The 21,765-nt window shown below is 57.5% G+C and overlaps 1 protein-coding gene across 1 annotated transcript in view; it reads right to left on the bottom strand.

Annotated features, from left to right (window-relative positions):
* Positions 1–21,765, bottom strand: part of LOC119963597 (disintegrin and metalloproteinase domain-containing protein 12-like) — a 604,211-nt gene that overhangs the window by 88,582 nt on the left and 493,864 nt on the right. Inside the window, exon 14 of the mRNA XM_038792928.1 lies at positions 13,896–13,988. Within this exon, the coding sequence (XP_038648856.1) occupies positions 13,896–13,988 (93 nt within the window). The remainder of the gene's footprint in view (positions 1–13,895; positions 13,989–21,765) is intronic.

Below are 21,765 nucleotides of genomic sequence, written 5' to 3'. Positions count from 1 at the left end.
AGGCCGCTCTCTGTGTGGCAGCAGGCCGCTCTCTGTGTGGCAGCAGGCCGCTCTCTGTGTGGCAGCAGCTCTCTGTGTGGCAGCAGGCCGCTCTCTGTGTGGCAGCAGGCCGCTCTCTGTGTGGCAGCAGGCCGCTCTCCGCTCTCTGTGTGGCAGCAGGCCGCTCTCTGTGTGGCAGCAGGCCGCTCTCTGTGTGGCAGCAGGCCGCTCTCTGTGTGGCAGCAGGCCGCTCTCTGTGTGGCAGCAGGCCGCTCTCTGTGTGGCAGCAGGCCGCTCTCTGTGTGGCAGCAGCTCTCTGTGTGGCAGCAGGCCGCTCTCTGTGTGGCAGCAGGCCGCTCTCTGTGTGGCAGCAGGCCGCTCTCTGTGGGGCAGCAGGCCGCTCTCTGTGTGGCAGCAGGCCGCTCTCTGTGTGGCCGCTCTCTGTGTGGCAGCAGGCCGCTCTCTGTGTGGCAGCAGCTCTCTGTGTGGCAGCATCTCTCTGTGTGGCAGCAGGCCGCTCTCTGTGTGGCAGCAGGCAGCTCTCTGTGTGGCAGCAGGCCGCTCTCTGTGTGGCAGCAGGCCGCTCTCTGTGTGGCAGCAGGCCGCTCTCTGTGGGTCAGCAGGCCGCTCTCTGTGTGGCAGCAGGCCGCTCTCTGTGTGGCAGCAGGCCGCTCTCTGTGTGGCAGCAGGCCGCTCTCTGTGTGGCAGCAGCTCTCTGTGTGGCAGCAGGCCGCTCTCTGTGTGGCAGCAGCTCTCTGTGTGGCAGCAGGCCGCTCTCTGTGTGGCCGCTCTCTGTGTGGCAGCAGGCCGCTCTCTGTGTGGCAGCAGGCCGCTCTCTGTGTGGCAGCAGGCCGCTCTCTGTGTGACAGCAGGCCGCTCTCTGTGTGGCAGCAGGCCGCTCTCTGTGTGGCAGCAGGCCGCTCTCTGTGTGGCAGCAGGCCGCTCTCTGTGTGGCAGCAGCTCTCTGTGAGGCAGCAGGCCGCTCTCTGTGTGGCAGCAGGCCGCTCTCTGTGTGGCAGCAGGCCGCTCTCTGTGAGGCAGCAGGCCGCTCTCTGTGTGGCAGCAGGCCGCTCTCTGTGTGGCAGCAGGCCGCTCTCTGTGTGGCAGCAGGCCGCTCTCTGTGTGGCAGCAGGCCGCTCTCTGTGTGGCAGCATCTCTCTGTGTGGCAGCAGGCCGCTCTCTGTGTGGCAGCAGGCCGCTCTCTGTGTGGCAGCAGGCCGCTCCCTGTGTGGCAGCAGGCCGCTCTCTGTGTGGCAGCAGGCCGCTCTCTGTGTGGCAGCAGGCCGCTCTCTGTGTGGCAGCAGGCCGCTCTCTGTGTGGCAGCAGGCCGCTCTCTGTGTGGCAGCAGGCCGCTCTCTATGTGGCAGCAGGCCGCTCTCTGTGTGGCAGCAGGCCGCTCTCTGTGTGGCAGCAGGCCGCTCTCTGTGTGGCAGCAGGCCGCTCTCTGTGTGGCAGCAGGCCGCTCTCTGTGTGGCCGCTCTCTGTGGGGCAGCTGGCCGCTGTCTGTGTGGCAGCAGGCCGCTCTCTGTGTGGCAGCAGGCCGCTGTCTGTGTGGCAGCAGGCCGCTCTCTGTGCGGCAGCAGGCCGCTCTCTATGTGGCAGCAGGCCGCTCTCTGTGAGACAGCAGGCCGCTCTCTGTGAGGCAGCAGGCCGCTCTCTGTGTGGCAGCAGGCCGCTCTCTGTGCGGCAGCAGGCCGCTCTCTATGTGGCAGCAGGCCGCTCTCTGTGAGGCAGCAGGCCGCTCTCTGTGTGGCCGCTCTCTGTGGGGCAGCTGGCCGCTGTCTGTGTGGCAGCAGGCCGCTCTCTGTGTGGCAGCAGGCTGCTGTCTGTGTGGCAGCAGGCCGCTCTCTGTGCGGCAGAAGGCTGCTCTCTATGTGGCAGCAGGCCGCTCTCTGTGTGGCAGCAGCTCTCTGTGTGGCAGCAGGCCGCTCTCTGTGTGGCCGCTCTCTGTGTGGCAGCAGGCCGCTCTCTGTCTGTGTGGCAGCAGGCCGCTCTCTGTGGGGCAGCAGGCCGCTCTCTGTGTGGCAGCAGGCCGCTCTCTGTGTGGCAGCAGGCCGCTCTCTGTGTGGCAGCAGGCCGCTCTCTGTGTGGCAGCATGCCGCTCTCTGTGTGGCAGCAGGCCGCTCTCTGTGTGGCAGCAGGCCGCTCTCTGTGTGGCAGCAGTCCGCTCTCTGTGTGGCAGCAGGCAGCTCTCTGTGTGGGAGCAGGCCGGTCTCTGTGTGGCAGCAGGCCGCTCTCTGTGGGGCAGCAGGCCGCTCTCTGTGTGGCAGCAGGCCGCTCTCTGTGTGGCAGCAGGCCGCTCTCTGTGGGGCAGCAGGCCGCTCTCTGTGTGGCAGCAGGCCGCTCTCTGTGTGGCAGCAGGCAGCTCTCTGTGTGGCAGCAGGCCGCTCTCTGTGTGGCAGCAGGCCGCTCTCTGTGTGGCAGCAGGCCGCTCTCTGTGTGGCAGCAGGCCGCTCTCTGTGTGGCAGCAGGCCGCTCTCTGTGTAGCAGCAGGCAGCTCTCTGTGGGGCAGCAGGCCGCTCTCTGTGTGGCAGCAGGCCGCTCTCTGTGTGGCAGCAGGCCGCTCTCTGTGTGGCAGCAGGCCGCTCTCTGTGTGACAGCAGGCCGCTCTCTGTGAGACAGCAGGCCGCTCTCTGTGTGGCAGCAGGCCGCTCTCTGTGTGGCAGCAGGCCGCTCTCTGTGTGGCAGCAGGCCGCTCTCTGTGAGACAGCAGGCCGCTCTCTGTGTGGCAGCAGGCCGCTCTCTGTGTGGCAGCAGGCCGCTCTCTGTGTGGCAGCAGCTCTCTGTGTGGCAGCCGCTCTCTGTGTGGCAGCAGGCCGCTCTCTGTGTGGCAGCAGGCCGCTCTCTGTGTGGCAGCAGGCCGCTGTCTGTGTGGCAGCATCTCTCTGTGTGGCAGCAGGCCGCTCTCGGTGTGGCAGCAGGCCGCTGTCTGTGTGGCAGCAGGCCGCTCTCTGTGTGGCAGCAGGCCGCTCTCTGTGTGGCAGCAGGCCGCTCTCTGTGTGGCAGCAGGCCGCTCTCTGTGTGGCAGCAGGCCGCTCTCTGTGAGGCAGCAGGCCGCTCTCTGTGTGGCAGCAGGCCGCTCTCTGTGTGGCAGCAGGCCGCTCTCTGTGTGGCAGCAGGCCGCTCTCTGTGGGGCAGCAGGCCGCTCTCTGTGTGGCAGCAGGCCGCTCTCTGTGTGGCAGCAGGCCGCTCTCTGTGTGGCAGCAGGCCGCTCTCTGTGTGGCCGCTCTCTGTGGGGCAGCAGGCCGCTCTCTGTGTGGCCGCTCTCTGTGTGGCAGCAGGCCGCTCTCTGTGTGGCAGCAGGCCGCTCTCTGTGTGGCAGCAGGCCGCTCTCTGTGTGGCAGCAGGCCGCTCTCTGTGTGGCAGCAGGCCGCTCTCTGTGTGGCAGCAGGCCGCTCTCTGTGTGGCAGCAGCTCTCTGTGTGGCAGCAGCTCTCTGTGTGGCAGCAGGCCGCTCTCTGTGGGGCAGCAGGCCGCTCTCTGTGTGGCCGCTCTCTGTGTGGCAGCAGGCCGCTGTCTGTGTGGCAGCAGGCCGCTCTCTGTGTGGCAGCAGCTCTCTGTGTGGCGGCAGGCCGCTCTCTGTGTGGCAGCAGCTCTCTGTGTGGCAGCAGGCCGCTGTCTGTGTGGCAGCAGGCCGCTCTCTGTGTGGCAGCAGGCCGCTCTCTGTGTGGCAGCAGGCCGCTCTCTGTGTAGCAGCAGCTCTCTGTGAGGCAGCAGGCCGCTGTCTGTGTGGCAGCAGGCCGCTCTCTGTGTGGCAGCAGCTCTCTGTGAGGCAGCAGGCCGCTCTCTGTGTGGCAGCAGGCCGCTCTCTGTGTGGCAGCAGGCCGCTCTCTGTCTGTGTTGCAGCAGGCTGCTGTCTGTGTGGCAGCAGGCCGCTCTCTGTGTGGCAGCAGGCCGCTCTCTGTCTGTGTGGCAGCAGGCCGCTCTCTGTGTGGCAGCAGCTCTCTGTGTGGCAGCAGGCCGCTCTCTGTGTGGCCGCTCTCTGTGTGGCAGCAGGCCGCTCTCTGTCTGTGTGGCGGCAGGCCGCTCTCTGTGGGGCAGCAGGCCGCTCTCTGTGTGGCAGCAGGCCGCTCTCGGTGTGGCAGCAGGCCGCTCTCTGTGTGGCAGCAGGCCGCTCTCTGTGTGGCAGCATGCCGCTCTCTGTGTGGCAGCAGGCCGCTCTCTGTGTGGCAGCAGGCCGCTCTCTGTGTGGCAGCAGGCCGCTCTCTGTGTGGCAGCAGGCCGCTCTCTGTGTGGCCGCTCTCTGTGTGGCAGCAGGCCGCTCTCTGTGTGGCAGCAGGCCGCTCTCTGTGTGGCAGCAGGCCGCTCTCTGTGAGACAGCAGGCCGCTCTCTGTGTGGCAGCAGGCCGCTCTCTGTGTGGCAGCAGGCCGCTCTCTGTGTGGCAGCAGGCCGCTCTCTGTGTGACAGCAGGCCGCTCTCTGTGTGGCAGCAGTCCGCTCTCTGTGTGGCAGCAGGCAGCTCTCTGTGTGGGAGCAGGCCGGTCTCTGTGTGGCAGCAGGCCGCTCTCTGTGGGGCAGCAGGCCGCTCTCTGTGTGGCAGCAGGCCGCTCTCTGTGTGGCAGCAGGCCGCTCTCTGTGGGGCAGCAGGCCGCTCTCTGTGTGGCAGCAGGCCGCTCTCTGTGTGGCAGCAGGCAGCTCTCTGTGTGGCAGCAGGCCGCTCTCTGTGTGACAGCAGGCCGCTCTCTGTGTGGCAGCAGGCCGCTCTCTGTGTGGCAGCAGGCCGCTCTCTGTGTGGCAGCAGGCCGCTCTCTGTGTAGCAGCAGGCAGCTCTCTGTGGGGCAGCAGGCCGCTCTCTGTGTGGCAGCAGGCCGCTCTCTGTGTGGCAGCAGGCCGCTCTCTGTGTGGCAGCAGGCCGCTCTCTGTGTGACAGCAGGCCGCTCTCTGTGAGACAGCAGGCCGCTCTCTGTGTGGCAGCAGGCCGCTCTCTGTGTGGCAGCAGGCCGCTCTCTGTGTGGCAGCAGGCCGCTCTCTGTGAGACAGCAGGCCGCTCTCTGTGTGGCAGCAGGCCGCTCTCTGTGTGGCAGCAGGCCGCTCTCTGTGTGGCAGCAGCTCTCTGTGTGGCAGCCGCTCTCTGTGTGGCAGCAGGCCGCTCTCTGTGTGGCAGCAGGCCGCTCTCTGTGTGGCAGCAGGCCGCTGTCTGTGTGGCAGCATCTCTCTGTGTGGCAGCAGGCCGCTCTCGGTGTGGCAGCAGGCCGCTGTCTGTGTGGCAGCAGGCCGCTCTCTGTGTGGCAGCAGGCCGCTCTCTGTGTGGCAGCAGGCCGCTCTCTGTGTGGCAGCAGGCCGCTCTCTGTGTGGCAGCAGGCCGCTCTCTGTGTGGCAGCAGGCCGCTCTCTGTGAGGCAGCATCTCTCTGTGTAGCAGCAGGCCGCTCTCGGTGTGGCAGCAGGCCGCTGTCTGTGTGGCAGCAGGCCGCTCTCTGTGTGGCAGCAGGCCGCTCTCTGTGTGGCAGCAGGCCGCTCTCTGTGTGGCAGCAGGCCGCTCTCTGTGTGGCAGCAGGCCGCTCTCTGTGTGGCAGCAGGCCGCTCTCTGTGTGGCAGCAGGCCGCTCTCTGTGTGGCAGCAGGCCGCTCTCTGTGTGGCAGCAGGCCGCTCTCTGTGTGGCAGCAGGCCGCTCTCTGTGTGGCAGCAGGCCGCTCTCTGTGTGGCAGCAGCTCTCTGTGTGGCAGCAGCTCTCTGTGTGGCAGCAGGCCGCTCTCTGTGGGGCAGCAGGCCGCTCTCTGTGTGGCCGCTCTCTGTGTGGCAGCAGGCCGCTGTCTGTGTGGCAGCAGGCCGCTCTCTGTGTGGCAGCAGCTCTCTGTGTGGCGGCAGGCCGCTCTCTGTGTGGCAGCAGCTCTCTGTGTGGCAGCAGGCCGCTGTCTGTGTGGCAGCAGGCCGCTCTCTGTGTGGCAGCAGGCCGCTCTCTGTGTGGCAGCAGGCCGCTCTCTGTGTAGCAGCAGCTCTCTGTGAGGCAGCAGGCCGCTGTCTGTGTGGCAGCAGGCCGCTCTCTGTGTGGCAGCAGCTCTCTGTGTGGCAGCAGGCCGCTCTCTGTGTGGCAGCAGGCCGCTCTCTGTGTGGCAGCAGGCCGCTCTCTGTCTGTGTTGCAGCAGGCTGCTGTCTGTGTGGCAGCAGGCCGCTCTCTGTGTGGCAGCAGGCCGCTCTCTGTCTGTGTGGCAGCAGGCCGCTCTCTGTGTGGCAGCAGCTCTCTGTGTGGCAGCAGGCCGCTCTCTGTGTGGCCGCTCTCTGTGTGGCAGCAGGCCGCTCTCTGTCTGTGTGGCAGCAGGCCGCTCTCTGTGGGGCAGCAGGCCGCTCTCTGTGTGGCAGCAGGCCGCTCTCGGTGTGGCAGCAGGCCGCTCTCTGTGTGGCAGCAGGCCGCTCTCTGTGTGGCAGCATGCCGCTCTCTGTGTGGCAGCAGGCCGCTCTCTGTGTGGCAGCAGGCCGCTCTCTGTGTGGCAGCAGGCCGCTCTCTGTGTGGCAGCAGGCCGCTCTCTGTGTGGCCGCTCTCTGTGTGGCAGCAGGCCGCTCTCTGTGTGGCAGCAGGCCGCTCTCTGTGTGGCAGCAGGCCGCTCTCTGTGAGACAGCAGGCCGCTCTCTGTGTGGCAGCAGGCCGCTCTCTGTGTGGCAGCAGGCCGCTCTCTGTGTGGCAGCAGGCCGCTCTCTGTGTGACAGCAGGCCGCTCTCTGTGTGGCAGCAGTCCGCTCTCTGTGTGGCAGCAGGCAGCTCTCTGTGTGGGAGCAGGCCGGTCTCTGTGTGGCAGCAGGCCGCTCTCTGTGGGGCAGCAGGCCGCTCTCTGTGTGGCAGCAGGCCGCTCTCTGTGTGGCAGCAGGCCGCTCTCTGTGGGGCAGCAGGCCGCTCTCTGTGTGGCAGCAGGCCGCTCTCTGTGTGGCAGCAGGCAGCTCTCTGTGTGGCAGCAGGCCGCTCTCTGTGTGACAGCAGGCCGCTCTCTGTGTGGCAGCAGGCCGCTCTCTGTGTGGCAGCAGGCCGCTCTCTGTGTGGCAGCAGGCCGCTCTCTGTGTAGCAGCAGGCAGCTCTCTGTGGGGCAGCAGGCCGCTCTCTGTGTGGCAGCAGGCCGCTCTCTGTGTGGCAGCAGGCCGCTCTCTGTGTGGCAGCAGGCCGCTCTCTGTGTGACAGCAGGCCGCTCTCTGTGAGACAGCAGGCCGCTCTCTGTGTGGCAGCAGGCCGCTCTCTGTGTGGCAGCAGGCCGCTCTCTGTGTGGCAGCAGGCCGCTCTCTGTGAGGCAGCAGGCCGCTCTCTGTGTGGCAGCAGGCCGCTCTCTGTGTGGCAGCAGGCCGCTCTCTGTGTGGCAGCAGCTCTCTGTGTGGCAGCCGCTCTCTGTGTGGCAGCAGGCCGCTCTCTGTGTGGCAGCAGGCCGCTCTCTGTGTGGCAGCAGGCCGCTGTCTGTGTGGCAGCATCTCTCTGTGTGGCGGCAGGCCGCTCTCGGTGTGGCAGCAGGCCGCTGTCTGTGTGGCAGCAGGCCGCTCTCTGTGTGGCAGCAGGCCGCTCTCTGTGTGGCAGCAGGCCGCTCTCTGTGTGGCAGCAGGCCGCTCTCTGTGTGGCAGCAGGCCGCTCTCTGTGTGGCAGCAGGCCGCTCTCTGTGAGGCAGCATCTCTCTGTGTAGCAGCAGGCCGCTCTCGGTGTGGCAGCAGGCCGCTGTCTGTGTGGCAGCAGGCCGCTCTCTGTGTGGCAGCAGGCCGCTCTCTGTGTGGCAGCAGGCCGCTCTCTGTGTGGCAGCAGGCCGCTCTCTGTGTGGCAGCAGGCCGCTCTCTGTGTGGCAGCAGGCCGCTCTCTGTGTGGCAGCAGGCCGCTCTCTGTGTGGCAGCAGGCCGCTCTCTGTGTGGCAGCAGGCCGCTCTCTGTGAGACAGCAGGCCGCTCTCTGTGTGGCAGCAGGCCGCTCTCTGTGTGGCAGCAGCTCTCTGTGTGGCAGCAGGCCGCTCTCTGTGTGGCAGCAGGCCGCTCTCTGTGTGGCAGCAGGCCGCTCTCTGTGAGGCAGCAGGCCGCTCTCTGTGTGGCAGCATCTCTCTGTGTGGCAGCAGGCCGCTCTCTGTGTGGCAGCAGGCCGCTCTCTGTGTGGCAGCAGGCCGCTCTCTGTGAGGCAGCAGGCCGCTCTCTGTGGGGCAGCAGGCCGCTCTCTGTGTGGCAGCAGGCCGCTCTCTGTGTGGCAGCAGGCCGCTCTCTGTGTGGCAGCAGGCCGCTCTCTGTGTGGCCGCTCTCTGTGGGGCAGCAGGCCGCTCTCTGTGTGGCCGCTCTCTGTGTGGCAGCAGGCCGCTCTCTGTGTGGCAGCAGGCCGCTCTCTGTGTGGCAGCAGGCCGCTCTCTGTGTGGCAGCAGGCCGCTCTCTGTGTGGCAGCAGGCCGCTCTCTGTGTGGCAGCAGGCCGCTCTCTGTGTGGCAGCAGGCCGCTGTCTGTGTGGCAGCAGCTCTCTGTGTGGCAGCAGCTCTCTGTGTGGCAGCAGGCCGCTCTCTGTGGGGCAGCAGGCCGCTCTCTGTGTGGCCGCTCTCTGTGTGGCAGCAGGCCGCTGTCTGTGTGGCAGCAGGCCGCTCTCTGTGTGGCAGCAGCTCTCTGTGTGGCGTCAGGCCGCTCTCTGTGAGGCAGCAGGCCGCTGTCTGTGTGGCAGCAGGCCGCTCTCTGTGTGGCAGCAGCTCTCTGTGAGGCAGCAGGCCGCTCTCTGTGTGGCAGCAGGCCGCTCTCTGTGTGGCAGCAGGCCGCTCTCTGTCTGTGTTGCAGCAGGCCGCTCTCTGTGTGGCAGCAGGCCGCTCTCTGTGTGGCAGCAGGCCGCTCTCTGTGTGGCAGCAGGCCGCTCTCTGTGAGACAGCAGGCCGCTCTCTGTGAGACAGCAGGCCGCTGTCTGTGTGGCAGCAGGCAGCTCTCTGTGTGGCAGCAGGCCGCACTCTGTGTGGCAGCAGGCCGCTCTCTGTGAGACAGCAGGCCGCTCTCTGTGAGACAGCAGGCCGCTCTCTGTGAGGCAGCAGGCCGCTCTCTGTGTGACAGCAGGCCGCTCTCTGTGTGGCAGCAGGCCGCTCTCTGTGTGGCAGCAGGCCGCTCTCTGTGTGGCAGCAGGCCGCTGTCTGTGTGGCAGCAGGCCGCTCTCTGTGTGACAGCAGGCCGCTCTCTGTGTGGCCGCTCTCTGTGTGGCAGCAGCTCTCTGTGAGGCAGCAGGCCGCTGTCTGTGTGGCAGCAGCTCTCTGTCTGTGTGGCAGCAGGCCGCTCTCTATGTGGCAGCAGCTCTCTGTGTGGCAGCATCTCTCTGTGTGGCAGCAGGCCGCTCTCTGTGTGGCAGCAGGCCGCTCTCTGTGTGGCAGCAGGCCGCTCTCTGTGTGGCAGCAGGCCGCTCTCTGTGTGGCAGCAGGCCGCTGTCTGCGTGGCAGCAGGCCGCTCTCTGTGTGGCAGCAGGCCGCTCCCTGTGTGGCAGCAGGCCGCTCTCTGTGTGGCAGCAGGCCGCTCTCGGTGTGGCAGCAGGCCGGTCTCTGTGTGGCAGCAGGCCGCTCTCTGTGTGGCAGCAGGCCGCTCTCTGTGTGGCAGCAGGCCGCTCTCTGTATGGCAGCAGGCCGCTCTCTGTGAGACAGCAGGCCGCTCTCTGTGTGGCAGCAGGCCGCTCTCTGTGTGGCAGCAGGCCGCTCTCTGTGTGGCAGCAGGCCGCTCTCTGTGTGGCAGCAGGCCGGTCTCTGTGTGGCAGCAGGCAGCTCTCTGTGTGGCAGCAGGCCGCTGTCTGTGTGGCAGCAGGCCGCTCTCTGTGTGGCAGCAGGCCGCTCTCTGTGTGGCAGCGGGCCGCTCTCTGTGTGGCAGCAGGCCGCTCTCTGTGTGGCAGCAGGCCGCTGTCTGTGTGGCAGCAGGCCGCTCTCTGTGTGGCAGCAGGCCGCTCTCTGTGTGACAGCAGGCAGCTCTCTGTGTGGCAGCAGGCCGCTCTCTGTGTGGCAGCAGCTCTCTGTGTGGCAGCAGGCCGCTCTCTGTGTGACAGCAGGCCGCTCTCTGTGTGGCAGCAGCTCTCTGTGTGGCAGCAGGCCGCTCTCTGTGTGGCAGCAGGCCGCTCTCTGTGTGGCAGCAGCTCTCTGTGTGGCAGCAGGCCGCTCTCTGTGTGGCAGCAGGCCGCTCTCTGTGTGGCAGCAGGCCGCTCTCTGTGTGGCAGCAGGCCGCTCTCTGTGCGGCAGCAGCTCTCTGTGAGGCAGCAGGCCGCTCTCGGTGTGGCAGCAGCTCTCTGTGAGGCAGCAGGCCGCTGTCTGTGTGGCAGCAGCTGTCTGTGTGGCAGCAGGCCGCTCTCTGTGTGGCAGCAGCTGTCTGTGTGGCAGCAGGCCGCTCTCTGTGTGGCAGCAGGCCGCTCTCTGTGTGGCAGCAGGCCGCTCTCTGTGTGGCAGCAGGCCGCTCTCTGTGTGGCGTCAGGCCGCTCTCTGTGTGGCAGCAGGTCTCTGTGTGGCAGCAGGCCGCTCTCTGTGTGGCAGCAGGCCGCTCTCTGTGTGGCAGCAGGCCGCTCTCTGTGTGGCAGCAGGCCGCTCTCTGTGTGACAGCAGGCCGCTCTCTGTGTGGGAGCAGGCCGCTCTCTGTGTGGCAGCAGGCCGCTCTCTGTGTGGCAGCAGGCCGCTCTCTGTGTGGCAGCAGGCCGCTCTCTGTGTGGCAGCAGGCCGCTCTCTGTGTGGCAGCAGGCCGCTCTCTGTGTGGCAGCAGGCCGCTCTCTGTGTGGCAGCAGGCCGCTCTCTGTGTGGCAGCAGGCTGCTCTCTGTGTGGCAGCGGGCCGCTCTCTGTGTGGCAGCAGGCCGCTCTCTGTGAGACAGCAGGCCGCTCTCTGTGGTGCAGCAGGCCGCTCTCTGTGTGGCAGCAGGCCGCTCTCTGTGCGGCAGCAGGCCGCTCTCTGTGTGGCAGCAGGCCGCTCTCTGTGAGGCAGCAGGCCGCTCTCTGTGTGGCAGCAGGCCGCTCTCTGTGTGGCAGCAGGCCGCTCTCTGTGTGGCAGCAGGCCGCTCTCTGTGTGGCAGCAGGCCGCTCTCTGTGTGGCAGCAGGCCGCTCTCTGTGTGTCAGCAGGCCGCTCTCTGTGTGGCAGCCGCTCTCTGTGTGGCAGCAGGCCGCTCTCTGTGTGGCAGCAGGCCGCTCTTTGTGTGGCAGCCGCTCTCTGTGTGGCAGCAGGCCGCTCTCTGTGTGGCAGCAGGCCGCTCTCTGTGAGACAGCAGGCCGCTCTCTGTTGGCTTGTACCGCTCTCTGTCTCTTGACATCAGGCCGCAGCATAATCCTGCACTCACCAGTCGGGATGTCATATATGCTGGGCTGAAGATTCCCCAATCCGAAGAACTCGTGATCGGGGTCTTCAATGTACAACACCTCTGGTTGCGGATTTGGTACTGGGGTCGCCATCTCCCAAGATGAAATCTTCGTCTGAATTGTTGTCGACAAAAAACATATAATCTTCTGGGGCAGTGCTCACTGCATGTTGCAGGGTTCTGCGGAGTTTACTTTCAGCTACTGGTCGAATTTCAGGCATTGTGCTGTCATTCCACGTGAAAGAATCTTGTCTGGAGGCTTTAACATTTTTTCTTCTTGTTTTGGGACATTTCCCCTCAAAGTGGCCGTGGTCCAGGGCCTCCGACGTCATGAAGCGTGTGACGTAGAGCGTAGGAAGCGATTGCACATGCGCAGATCGCTGTTCCTTTACTTGGGGCCTTTTTGCAATTGCGCATGCGCGGCTTCTCGCACATTCCCGTTCTGTGCGCTCTTCGCGCAACTGCGCATGTGCGGCTTCTTTTCCAAGATAGCCGCCAATCAAAACTGCCGTTTTGCGCAGGCCTCGTGGTCAGTACTGCCACCTCTTTTACTGTTTTGTCTTGTATGTTCCTCGCAGAATTCTTGGAATTTGCCCAGGATTGCCTGGAAGTCGCTCTTGTTTTGCCCCTTTGAGTATTTGAAGGTCTGGAAGATTTCAGCTGCTCTTGGACCCGCGATGGTAAGTAGAAGCTTTATTTTCTCTGCATCCGCCATGCCATCTAAGTCGGACACTACCAGGAAGATTTTGAATCTCTGCCTGAACGCACGCCAATTTTCACAGAGATGGCCGTGGTACCTGAGCTGCGGAACCGGAATCTCAAACATCATCTTACCTGGGTGTTGTTGCTGGTTGTCACTGTTTGCTGAGTTGTAACTATATTGATTTAACAGTCACTCACTGGTACCATCTTTTGTTATGCTCTTGACGTAGCATAAGCTGCTTCCTTGATGTGCTCTCTGACAAAGGAAGGTTCAGACTTGGAGATAGCTTCAACACATTTATTAAACTGTTAACGATTCTCCTACTTGGATTCGACTCTCCTGTTAATCCTGCTATAGCTACTCAGACTATCTAACCAGTCTGCAACAATCCACGAGGTGGGTGTGATGTGTTCAATCAACCCTGTGTACTCACTAATTGTCTCCACTGGAAAGAGGAAGATCATGTGTGTTGTGTCCTTATATATGGGTTGGTGTAATGCCCCCCTGTGGTAGTGTCACCTCTGTGTGTGTCTTGAATGCCCATTGGTCGTGTCCTATCTTACTGACCTATTGGTTGACTGTCTGTGTGTTATGATGTCTCTGGTTCTCCCTCTAGTGTTTAGCTAGGTGTCGTGTGTTCACATTAACCCCTTGTGTATTTACAGTGATGCATATCACCACAGGGATGACATGGATAGACAATGGCAAACATTCAAGGAACGCATGGGGGGAACTGCAGCAACTGTTCATTCCTGTCTGGCACAAAAGCAAAGTGGGTAAGAGGGCCAATCCATGGCTGACAAAGGAAATTAGAAATAGTATCCGATACAAGGAAGAAGCAGACAGATTGGCCAAGAAAAGTAATAAGTCTGACGATTGGGAACAATTTAGAATTCAGCAAAGAAGGACAAAGGGATTGATTAAGAAGGGGAAAGTACAGTACGAAAGGAAGCTTGCAGGGAACATAAAGACTGACACTAAGAGTTTCTCCAGATATGTGAAGAGAAAGTCATTGGTAAAGATAAATGTAGGCCCCCGACAGACAGAAACTGGGGAATGCATAATATGGGACAAAAAATGGCTGAGCAATTGAATACATACTTTGATTCTGTCTTCACAAAAGAGGACACAAACCAGAAATGTTGGAGAATTAAAGGTTTAGTGAGAGGGAAGCACTGAGGGAGATCAACATTATTAGAGAAATGGTGCTGGGAAAACTGATGGGATTGAAGACAGATAAATCTCCAGAGGGCCTGAGAATCTGCATCCCAGAGTGCTTAAGGAGGTGGCTCTGGAAATAGTAGATGCATTGGTGGTCATCGTCCAGGATTCTATAGACTCTGGAACTGTCTCTGCAGATTGGAGTGTGGCTCACATCACCCCGATATTCAAAAAGGGAGGCAGAGAGAAAGCAGGGACTTGTAGACCTGTAAGCCTAACATCGGTAATGGGGAAAATTTTTGAATCCGTTGTCAAGGACTTTATAGCGGAACATTTAGAAAGCAGTGGCAGGATCAGTCAGAGTCAGCATGGATTTATGAAAGGAAAATCTTGCTTCACAAACCTGTCGGAATTCTTTGACGGTGTAACCAGTACAGTCGACAAGGGGGAGCCAGTCGATGTGGTATATTTCGACTTTCAGAAGATGTTTGACAAAGTCCCGCAGAAGAGATTATTGTGAAAAATTAAAGCGCATGGGATTGGGAGAAGTGTACTGAGGTGGATAGAAAACTGGTTGACAGAGAGGAAACAAAGAGTGGTGAGCCTGTGGAATTCATTACCACAGAAGTAGTTGATGCTAAAACATTGAATATATTCAAGAAGCGGCTGGATATAGCACTTGGGGAGAATGGGATCAAAGCTATGGGGAGAAAGCAGGATTAGGCTATTGAGTTGGATGATCAGCCATGATCGTGATAAATGGCGGAGCAGGCTCGAAGGGCCAAAAGGCCTCTTCCTGCTCCTATCTTCTATGTATCTACACGCAATGAGATCTTACTTTACAGTCTTTACAGCAGCGACCAACGGATGAACATTTTGCACCAGGTTTGAGTTTACAGGTCAACGGCTGACAGCAGGAATCCGAACAAACCTGAGGGAAAATCAAACAGAAAACACCAGTTACTGGGGTGAAGTCTCAACATGCTCAGAGGATTTTCACTCATTCAAGACTGAGGGGGCAGTGCAGAGCAATGATGGGCAGCCGAGGCTATTGAGTGGGCTGCTCGAGTGGCAATCCTTCATCCCAGTGGGCTGCAAGATTGAAGTTGGGCTTCTTCATTAACCATAACCCCATGAATAAGATTGAATACATTTCACACACACCAAATATTTCAGAATGAGTTATAACAAGCGCTTATTCATTCATACATTCATAAAACTGCCATCAAGTTGTGGAAACAAAATACGTATTTACACTTTGGATGCAGAGGGTGTGCACAGCTCTCAGAGTCAATGTTGTGAGCAATCAGCACGTACCTCACTTCACTTACTCTCACTTTCAGTCACCCAGCTGGAGAAAAACTACACGGATGGAAATCAGTGGAATGCGACAGCTCTGCGCATGGACAACGGTCATCAACATGTCTCATGGGTCACACTCAGAAACCAGGGGGGCCGCGTGCACCACAGATTGCCCACCACTGGTGTAGGGGGAGGTTTATTCTGTATCTGAACCATTCTATAGCTGCCCTGAGAGTGTTTAGCTGCACAGTGCAGGGGAAGCTTTACTCTGTATCTAACCCATGTTGTACTTGCTCTGGGGGTGTGTGATGGGACAGTGCGCAGGCAGCTTTACTCTGTATCTAACCCATGTTGTACTTGCTCTGGGGGGGTGTGATGGGACAGCGCAGGCAGCTTTACTCTGTATCTAACCCATGTTGTACTTGCTCTGGGGGTGTGTGATGGGACAGTGCAGGGGAAGCTTTACTCTGTATCTAACCCATGTTGTACTTGCTCTGGGGGGTGTGATGGGACAGTGCAGGCAGCTTTACTCTGTATCTAACCCATGTTGTACTTGCTCTGGGGGGTGTGATGGGACAGTGCAGGGGCAGCTTTACTCTGTATCTAACCCATGTTGTACTTGCTCTGGGGGGTGTGATGGGATGGTGCAGGGGCAGCTTTACTCTGTATCTAACCCATGTTGTACTTGCTCTGGGGGTGTGTGATGGGACAGTGCAGGGGCAGCTTTACTCTGTATCTAACCCATGCTGTACTTGCTCTGGGGGTGTGTGATGGGACAGTACGCAGGCAGCTTTACTCTGTATCTAACCCATGCTCTACTTGCTCTGGGGGTGTGTGATGGGACAGTACGCAGGCAGCTTTACTCTGTATCTAACCCATGCTCTACTTGCTCTGGGGGGGTGTGATGGGACAGTGCAGGGGCAGCTTTACTCTGTATCTAACCCATGTTGTACTTGCTCTGGGGGTGTGTGATGGGACAGTGCAGGGGCAGCTTTACTCTGTATCTAATCCATGTTGTACTTGCTCTGGGGGGGCGTGATGGGACAGTGTGCAGGCAGCTTTACTCTGTATCTAATCCATGTTGTACTTGCTCTGGGGGGGCGTGATGGGACAGTGCGCAGGCAGCTTTACTCTGTATCTAACCCATGTTGTACTTGCTCTGGGGGTGTGTGATGGGACAGTGCGCAGGCAGCTTTACTCTGTATCTAACCCAGGTTGTACTTGCTCTGGGGGTGTGTGATGGGACAGTGCAGGGGCAGCTTTACTCTGTATCTAACCCATGTTGTACTTGCTCTGGGGGTGTGTGATGGGACAGTGCAGGGGCAGCTTTACTCTGTATCTAATCCATGTTGTACTTGCTCTGGGGGGGCGTGATGGGACAGTGTGCAGGCAGCTTTACTCTGTATCTAACCCATGTTGTACTTGCTCTGGGGGGTGTGATGGGACAGTGTGCAGGCAGCTTTACTCTGTATCTAACCCATGTTGTACTTGCTCTGGGGGTCTGTGATGGGACAGTGCAGGGGCAGCTTTACTCTGTATCTAACCCATGTTGTACTTGCTCTGGGGGGTGTGATGGGACGGTGCAGGGGCAGCTTTACTCTGTATCTAACCCATGTTGTACTTGCTCTGGGGGATGTGATGGGACGGTGCAGGGGCAGCTTTACTCTGTATCTAACCCATGTTGTACTTGCTCTGGGGGTGTGTGATGGGACAGTGTGCAGGCAGCTTTACTCTGTATCTAACCCATGTTGTACTTAGAACATAGAACATAGATCATTACAGCGCAGTACAGGCCCTTCGGCCCATGATGTCCACCGTCCTGTGAAACCCTTCTAAAGCCCATCTACACTATTCCCTTATCGTCCATATGCCTATCCAATGACCATTTGAATGCGTTTAGTGTTGGCGAGTCCACTACTGTTGCAGGCAGGGCATTCCACGCCCTTACTACTCTCTGAGTAAAGAACCTACCTCTGACAGCTGTCCTATATCTATCTCCCCTCAATTTAAAGCTATGTCCCCTCATGCTGGACATCAACATCCGAGGAAAAAGGCCCCGATGCCCACCCTATCTAATCCTCTGATCATCTTGTATGCCTCAATTAAGTCACCTCTTAATCTTCTACTCTCTAACGAAAACAGCCTCAAGTCCTTCAGCCTTTCCTCATATGATCTTCCCTCCAGACCAGGCAACATTCTTGTAAATCTCCTCTGTACCCTTTCCAATGCTTCCACATCCTTCCTATAATGTGGCGACCAGAACTGCACACAATACTCCAAATGCGGCCGCACCAGAGTTTTGTACAACTGCAACATGACCTCATGGCTCCGAAACTCAATTCCTCTATCAATAAAAGCTAACACACCGTACGCCTTCTTAACAACCCTCTCAACCTGGTTGGCAACTTTCAGGGATCTATGGACATGGACATCAAGATCTCTCTGCTCGTCCATACTACCAAGAATCTTACCATTAGCCCAGAACTCTGCCTTTCTGTTATTCCTTCCAAAATGAATCACCTCATACTTTTCTGCATTTAGCTCCATTTGCCACCAGTCAGCCAGCTCTGCAGCTTATCTATGTCCCTCTGTAACTTGTAACATCCTTCTGCACTGTCCACAACTCCACCGTCTTTAGTGTCATCTGCAAATTTACTCACCCATCCTTCTACGCCCTCCTCCAGGTCATTTATAAAAATGACAAACATCAACAGCCCCAAAACAGATCCTTGTGGCACACCACTAGTAACTGAACACCAGTCAGAGTATTTTCCATCAACCACCACTCTTTGTCTGCTATCAGCTAGCCAATTTCTTTTTTTTTTATAAATTTAGATTACCCAATTATTTTTTCCAATTAAGGGGCAATTTAGCGTGTCCAATCCACCTACTCTGCACATTTTTGGGTTGTGGGGGCGAAACCCACGCAGACACGGGGAGAATGTGCAAACTCCACACGGACAGTGACCCAGAGCCGGGATCGAACCTGGGACCTCGGCGCCGTGAGGCTGTTGTGCTAACCACTAGGCCACCGTGCTGCCCAGCTAGCCAATTTCTGATCCAAACTGCTAAATCACCCTGAATCCCATGCCTCTGTATTTTCTGCAATAGCCTACCGTGGGGAACCTTATCATATGCTTTACTGAAATCCATATACACCACATCAACTGCTTTACCCTCATCCACCTGTTTGGTCACCTTCTCGAAGAACTCAATGAGGTTTGTGAGGCACAACCTACCCGTCACAAAATCATGTTGACTATCTCTAATCAAATTATTCCTTTCCAGATGATTATACATCCTATCTCTTATAAACCTTTCCAAGACTTTTCCCACAACAGAAGTAAGGCTCACTGGTCTATAGTTACCGGGGTTATCTCTACTCCCCTTCTTGTACTTGCTCTGGGGTTGTGTGATGGAACAGTGCGCAGGCAGCTTTACTCTGTATCTAACCCATGTTGTACTTGCTCTGGGGGGGTGTGATGGGACAGTGTGCAGGCAGCTTTACTCTGTATCTAACCCATGCTGTACTTGCTCTGGGGGGTGTGATGGGACAGTGCAGGGGCAGCTTTACTCTGTATCTAACCCATGTTGTACTTGCTCTGGGGGGCGTGATGGGACAGTGCAGGGGCAGCTTTACTCTGTATCTAACCCATGCTGTACTTGCTCTGGGGGGTGTGATGGGACAGTGCAGGGGCAGCTTTACTCTGTATCTAACCCATGTTGTACTTGCTCTGGGGGGTGTGATGGGACAGTGCAGGGGCAGCTTTACTCTGTATCTAACCCATGTTGTACTTGTTCTGGGGGTGTGTGATGGGACAGTGCACAGGCAGTTTTACTCTGTGTCTAACCCATGTTGTACTTGCTCTGGGGGGGGGGGGGGTGGGAAAGTGTGCAGGCAGCTTTACTCTGTGTCTAACCCATGTTGTACTTGCTCTGGGGGTGTGTGATGGGACAGTGCGCAGGCAGCTTTACTCTGTATCTAACCCATGTTGTACTTGCTCTGGGGGGGTGTGATGGGACAGTGTGCAGGAAGCTTTACTCTGTATCTAACCCATGCTCTACTTGCTCTGGGGGTGCGTGATGGGACAGTGCAGGGGCAGCTTTACTCTGTATCTAACCCATGTTGTACTTGCTCTGGGGGTGTGTGATGGGACAGTGCAGGGGCAGCTTTACTCTGTATCTAACCCATGTTGTACTTGCTCTGGGGGGTGTGATGGGACAGTGCAGGGCAGCTTTACTCTGTATCTAATCCATGTTGTACTTGCTCTGGGGGCGTGTGATGGGACAGTGCGCAGGGGAAGCTTTACTCTGTATCTAACCCATGCTGTACTTGCTCTGGGGGTGTGTGATGGGACAGTGCAGGGCAGCTTTACTCTGTATCTAACCCATGTTGTACTTGCTCTGGGGGTGTGTGATGGGACAGTGTGCAGGCACCTTTACTCTGTATCTAACCCATGCTGTACTTGCTCTGGGTGTGTGATGGGACAGTGCGCAGGCAGCTTTACTCTGTATCTAACCCGTTATACTTGCTCTGGGGGTGTGTGATGGGACTACTTGATGAGGCAGCATAAAGAATCCTCCTCTGTACCTAACTTGTGCTGTACCTTCCCAGTGTTTCATTGGGCAGTGTCGATGAAGCATTGTTTCAAGATCAAGGAGTCATTGATTGTGGAAGGTGTTGTGTGACATACAGTGTTAAAGAACACATCTCAATACATTTCAATGGGAGTATGAACTTCAAAAATAAGATGGTTTGGGAGATGGCAGGAACGAAATATTGAAATGAATTCATGAAAAGCAACAACCCCCCTCCAAAAGAATCAGGAGTCCTTTTTTGGCAGACCCTTAGGATCAAGGCTGCCTTGTTCCACTTCTGTTTAATAAGTTCTGAAGTGATTGCTTAGACTAATCCACAATCTGCAGACAACCACATGTGAAGCAGGTAGTTCTTAAAATGTTTTCTTCAGGGGGAAGATATAATTCTGGTTTCTTTAAACATGTTTCACAAAGACAAGCTAATCAAACTAATGGGTCATTGAAACCAGCAAGAGCTACGAAGATGGAGTGGAAACAGTCTGGGTCAACAACCAGTAGAATTGGCTAAAATTGAGTTACAAATGAAACAATTGGAAATGCTGCAAAAAACAAAAAAATGCAGTTGAGGGACAAAGAACAAGAAATGGAGACAGAAATGAGGAAAGAGGAAATGGGAAAAGAAAGAGGAGAGAGAAAGAGAGAGAGGAAAATGAAAGAGAGAGAGAATTCCAGCTTCAGGCACGATAAATGAGTGGGAAGCTTCCAGAATGTAGATGGGAGATTAATATCCGAATGGAACCCAGTGATGATTCTTTCATTTATACAGACCCCTCCAAAATTCGATAAGGAGTTAGGAACCTTTTTAGGGCTTTTGAAAAAATGGCAACCCAAATGGAGTGGCCAAGAGAAAAGTGGACATTACTCGTAAAAGAAGCTGCTTTCTGGATTGTACACCACTATAAATAACAGTGAAACAGAACACCCGGAGGGCTTGTTCATCGTAGCCGAGGACTTCAACCAGGCCAACCTCAAAGTGTACTGCAAAAATTCCACAAACACATCTCCTGTCTCACCAGGAATGCCAACATCCTTGACCACTGATACACAAACATCAAGGGTGTCTGCCGATCCACCTTCCAACTGCACGACAAATAAATCGGACCAAAAGGCCGTTCCCCTTCTCCTAGCATACAAGCAGAAACGTAAGCGGGAGAATCAGGTTAAGAATGTTGTGCAATGTTGGTCCGAGGCGATAGAAGAGCTCCAAGGTGACTACTTGGAGTCAGTGGTCTTGTCCATCTTCAAGAACTCAGCAGCCAACCTAAACGAGTATCAACCCATCGTCACAGACTTCAGCAAGTGTGCAGAAGATTGCGTACCAAAGAAGGGAGTGAAATGAAATGAAATGAAAATCGCTAATTGTCACGAGTAGGCTTCAATGAAGTTACTGTGAAAAGCCCCTAGTCGCCTCATTCCGGCGCCTGTTTGGGGAGGCTGTTACGGGAATCGAACCGTGCTGCTGGCCTGCTTGGTCTGCTTTCAAAGCCAGCGATTTAGCCCAATGTGCATACATTCTCCAACCAAAAACAATGGTTTAACCGGGGATTCACCACGACTGAAGGCCAGATCTGAGGCGTTCAATACCGGCAAAACCATCAGGAATACCAAGAGAAAATGCCAGACTAAGCTGGAGTCACAGACTAACATTCTCGTCGGTTGTGGCCAGACTTAAACAATATAATGGGCTGAAAAGCAAAGTCAAGTAGAATATCCGGCAGCAGCGCAACCCTCCCCAATGAACTCAATGCATTCTATGCTCGTTTCAAGTAAGAAACCATCAAACCACTGTCAACTGTGCCAACAGCCCCGGACACACCCATACCCATCGTCATAGCTTCCGAAGTCAGATCGGCCTTCCTGAAAGTGACCCTCGGAAACAACAGGTCCGAAGGAGGACCCTGGTCGTGCACTCAGATTCTGCGTGGATGACACAACCATGGTGGGTCGGATCTCAAACAACGTTCTGCCTGTGTCTGTGTGGGTTTCTCCGGGTGCTCCGGTTTCCTCCTACAAGTCTCGAAAGACGTACTTGTTAGATGGATTGGACATTCTAAATTCTCTCTCTGTGTACCCAAACAGACACTGGGATATGGTGACTAGGGGTTTTTCACAGTAACTCATTGCAGCGTTAGTGCAGCCACCAAGAAAGCATAACAGCGCCTGTACTTCCGCAAGAAACTAAGGAAATTCGGCAAGTCCTCATTAACTCAAGCAACTTTTACAGATGCACCATAGAAAGCATCCTATCTGGCTGCATCACAGCCCGGTATGGCAACTGCTTGGCCCAAGACTGCAAGAAACTTCAGAGAGTCGTGACCACAGCCCAGTCCATCACACAAACCTGCCTCCCATCCATTGACTCCATCTACACCTCCCGCTGCCTGGGGAAAGCGGGCAGCATAATCAAAGACCCCTCCCACCCGGCTTACTCACTCTTCCAACTTCTTCCATCAGGCAGGAGATACAGAAGTCTGAGAACACGCACAAACAGACTCAAAAACAGCTTCTTCCCCGCTGTTACCAGACTTCTAAACGACCCTCTTATGGACTGACCTCATTAACACTACACCCTGTATGCTTCACCCGATGCCAGTGCTTATGTAGAACAAGAACAAAGAAAATTACAGCACAGGAACAGGCCCTTCGGCCCTCCCAGCCTGCGCCGATCAGAACCTTTATCTAAACCTGTTGCCTATTTTCCAAGGATCTACTTCCCTCTGTTCCCTGCCCATTCATATCTCTGTCCAGGTGCATCTTAAATTATGCTATCGTGCCCGCCTCTACCACCTCCGCTCGCAAAGCGTTCC

Source organism: Scyliorhinus canicula, chromosome 3, assembly GCF_902713615.1.
Source record: "Scyliorhinus canicula chromosome 3, sScyCan1.1, whole genome shotgun sequence".
Classification (NCBI taxonomy): Eukaryota; Metazoa; Chordata; class Chondrichthyes; order Carcharhiniformes; family Scyliorhinidae; genus Scyliorhinus; species Scyliorhinus canicula.
Note: the sequence above shows the minus strand (reverse complement) of the source record. Positions and strands in the feature narration are given on the sequence as shown.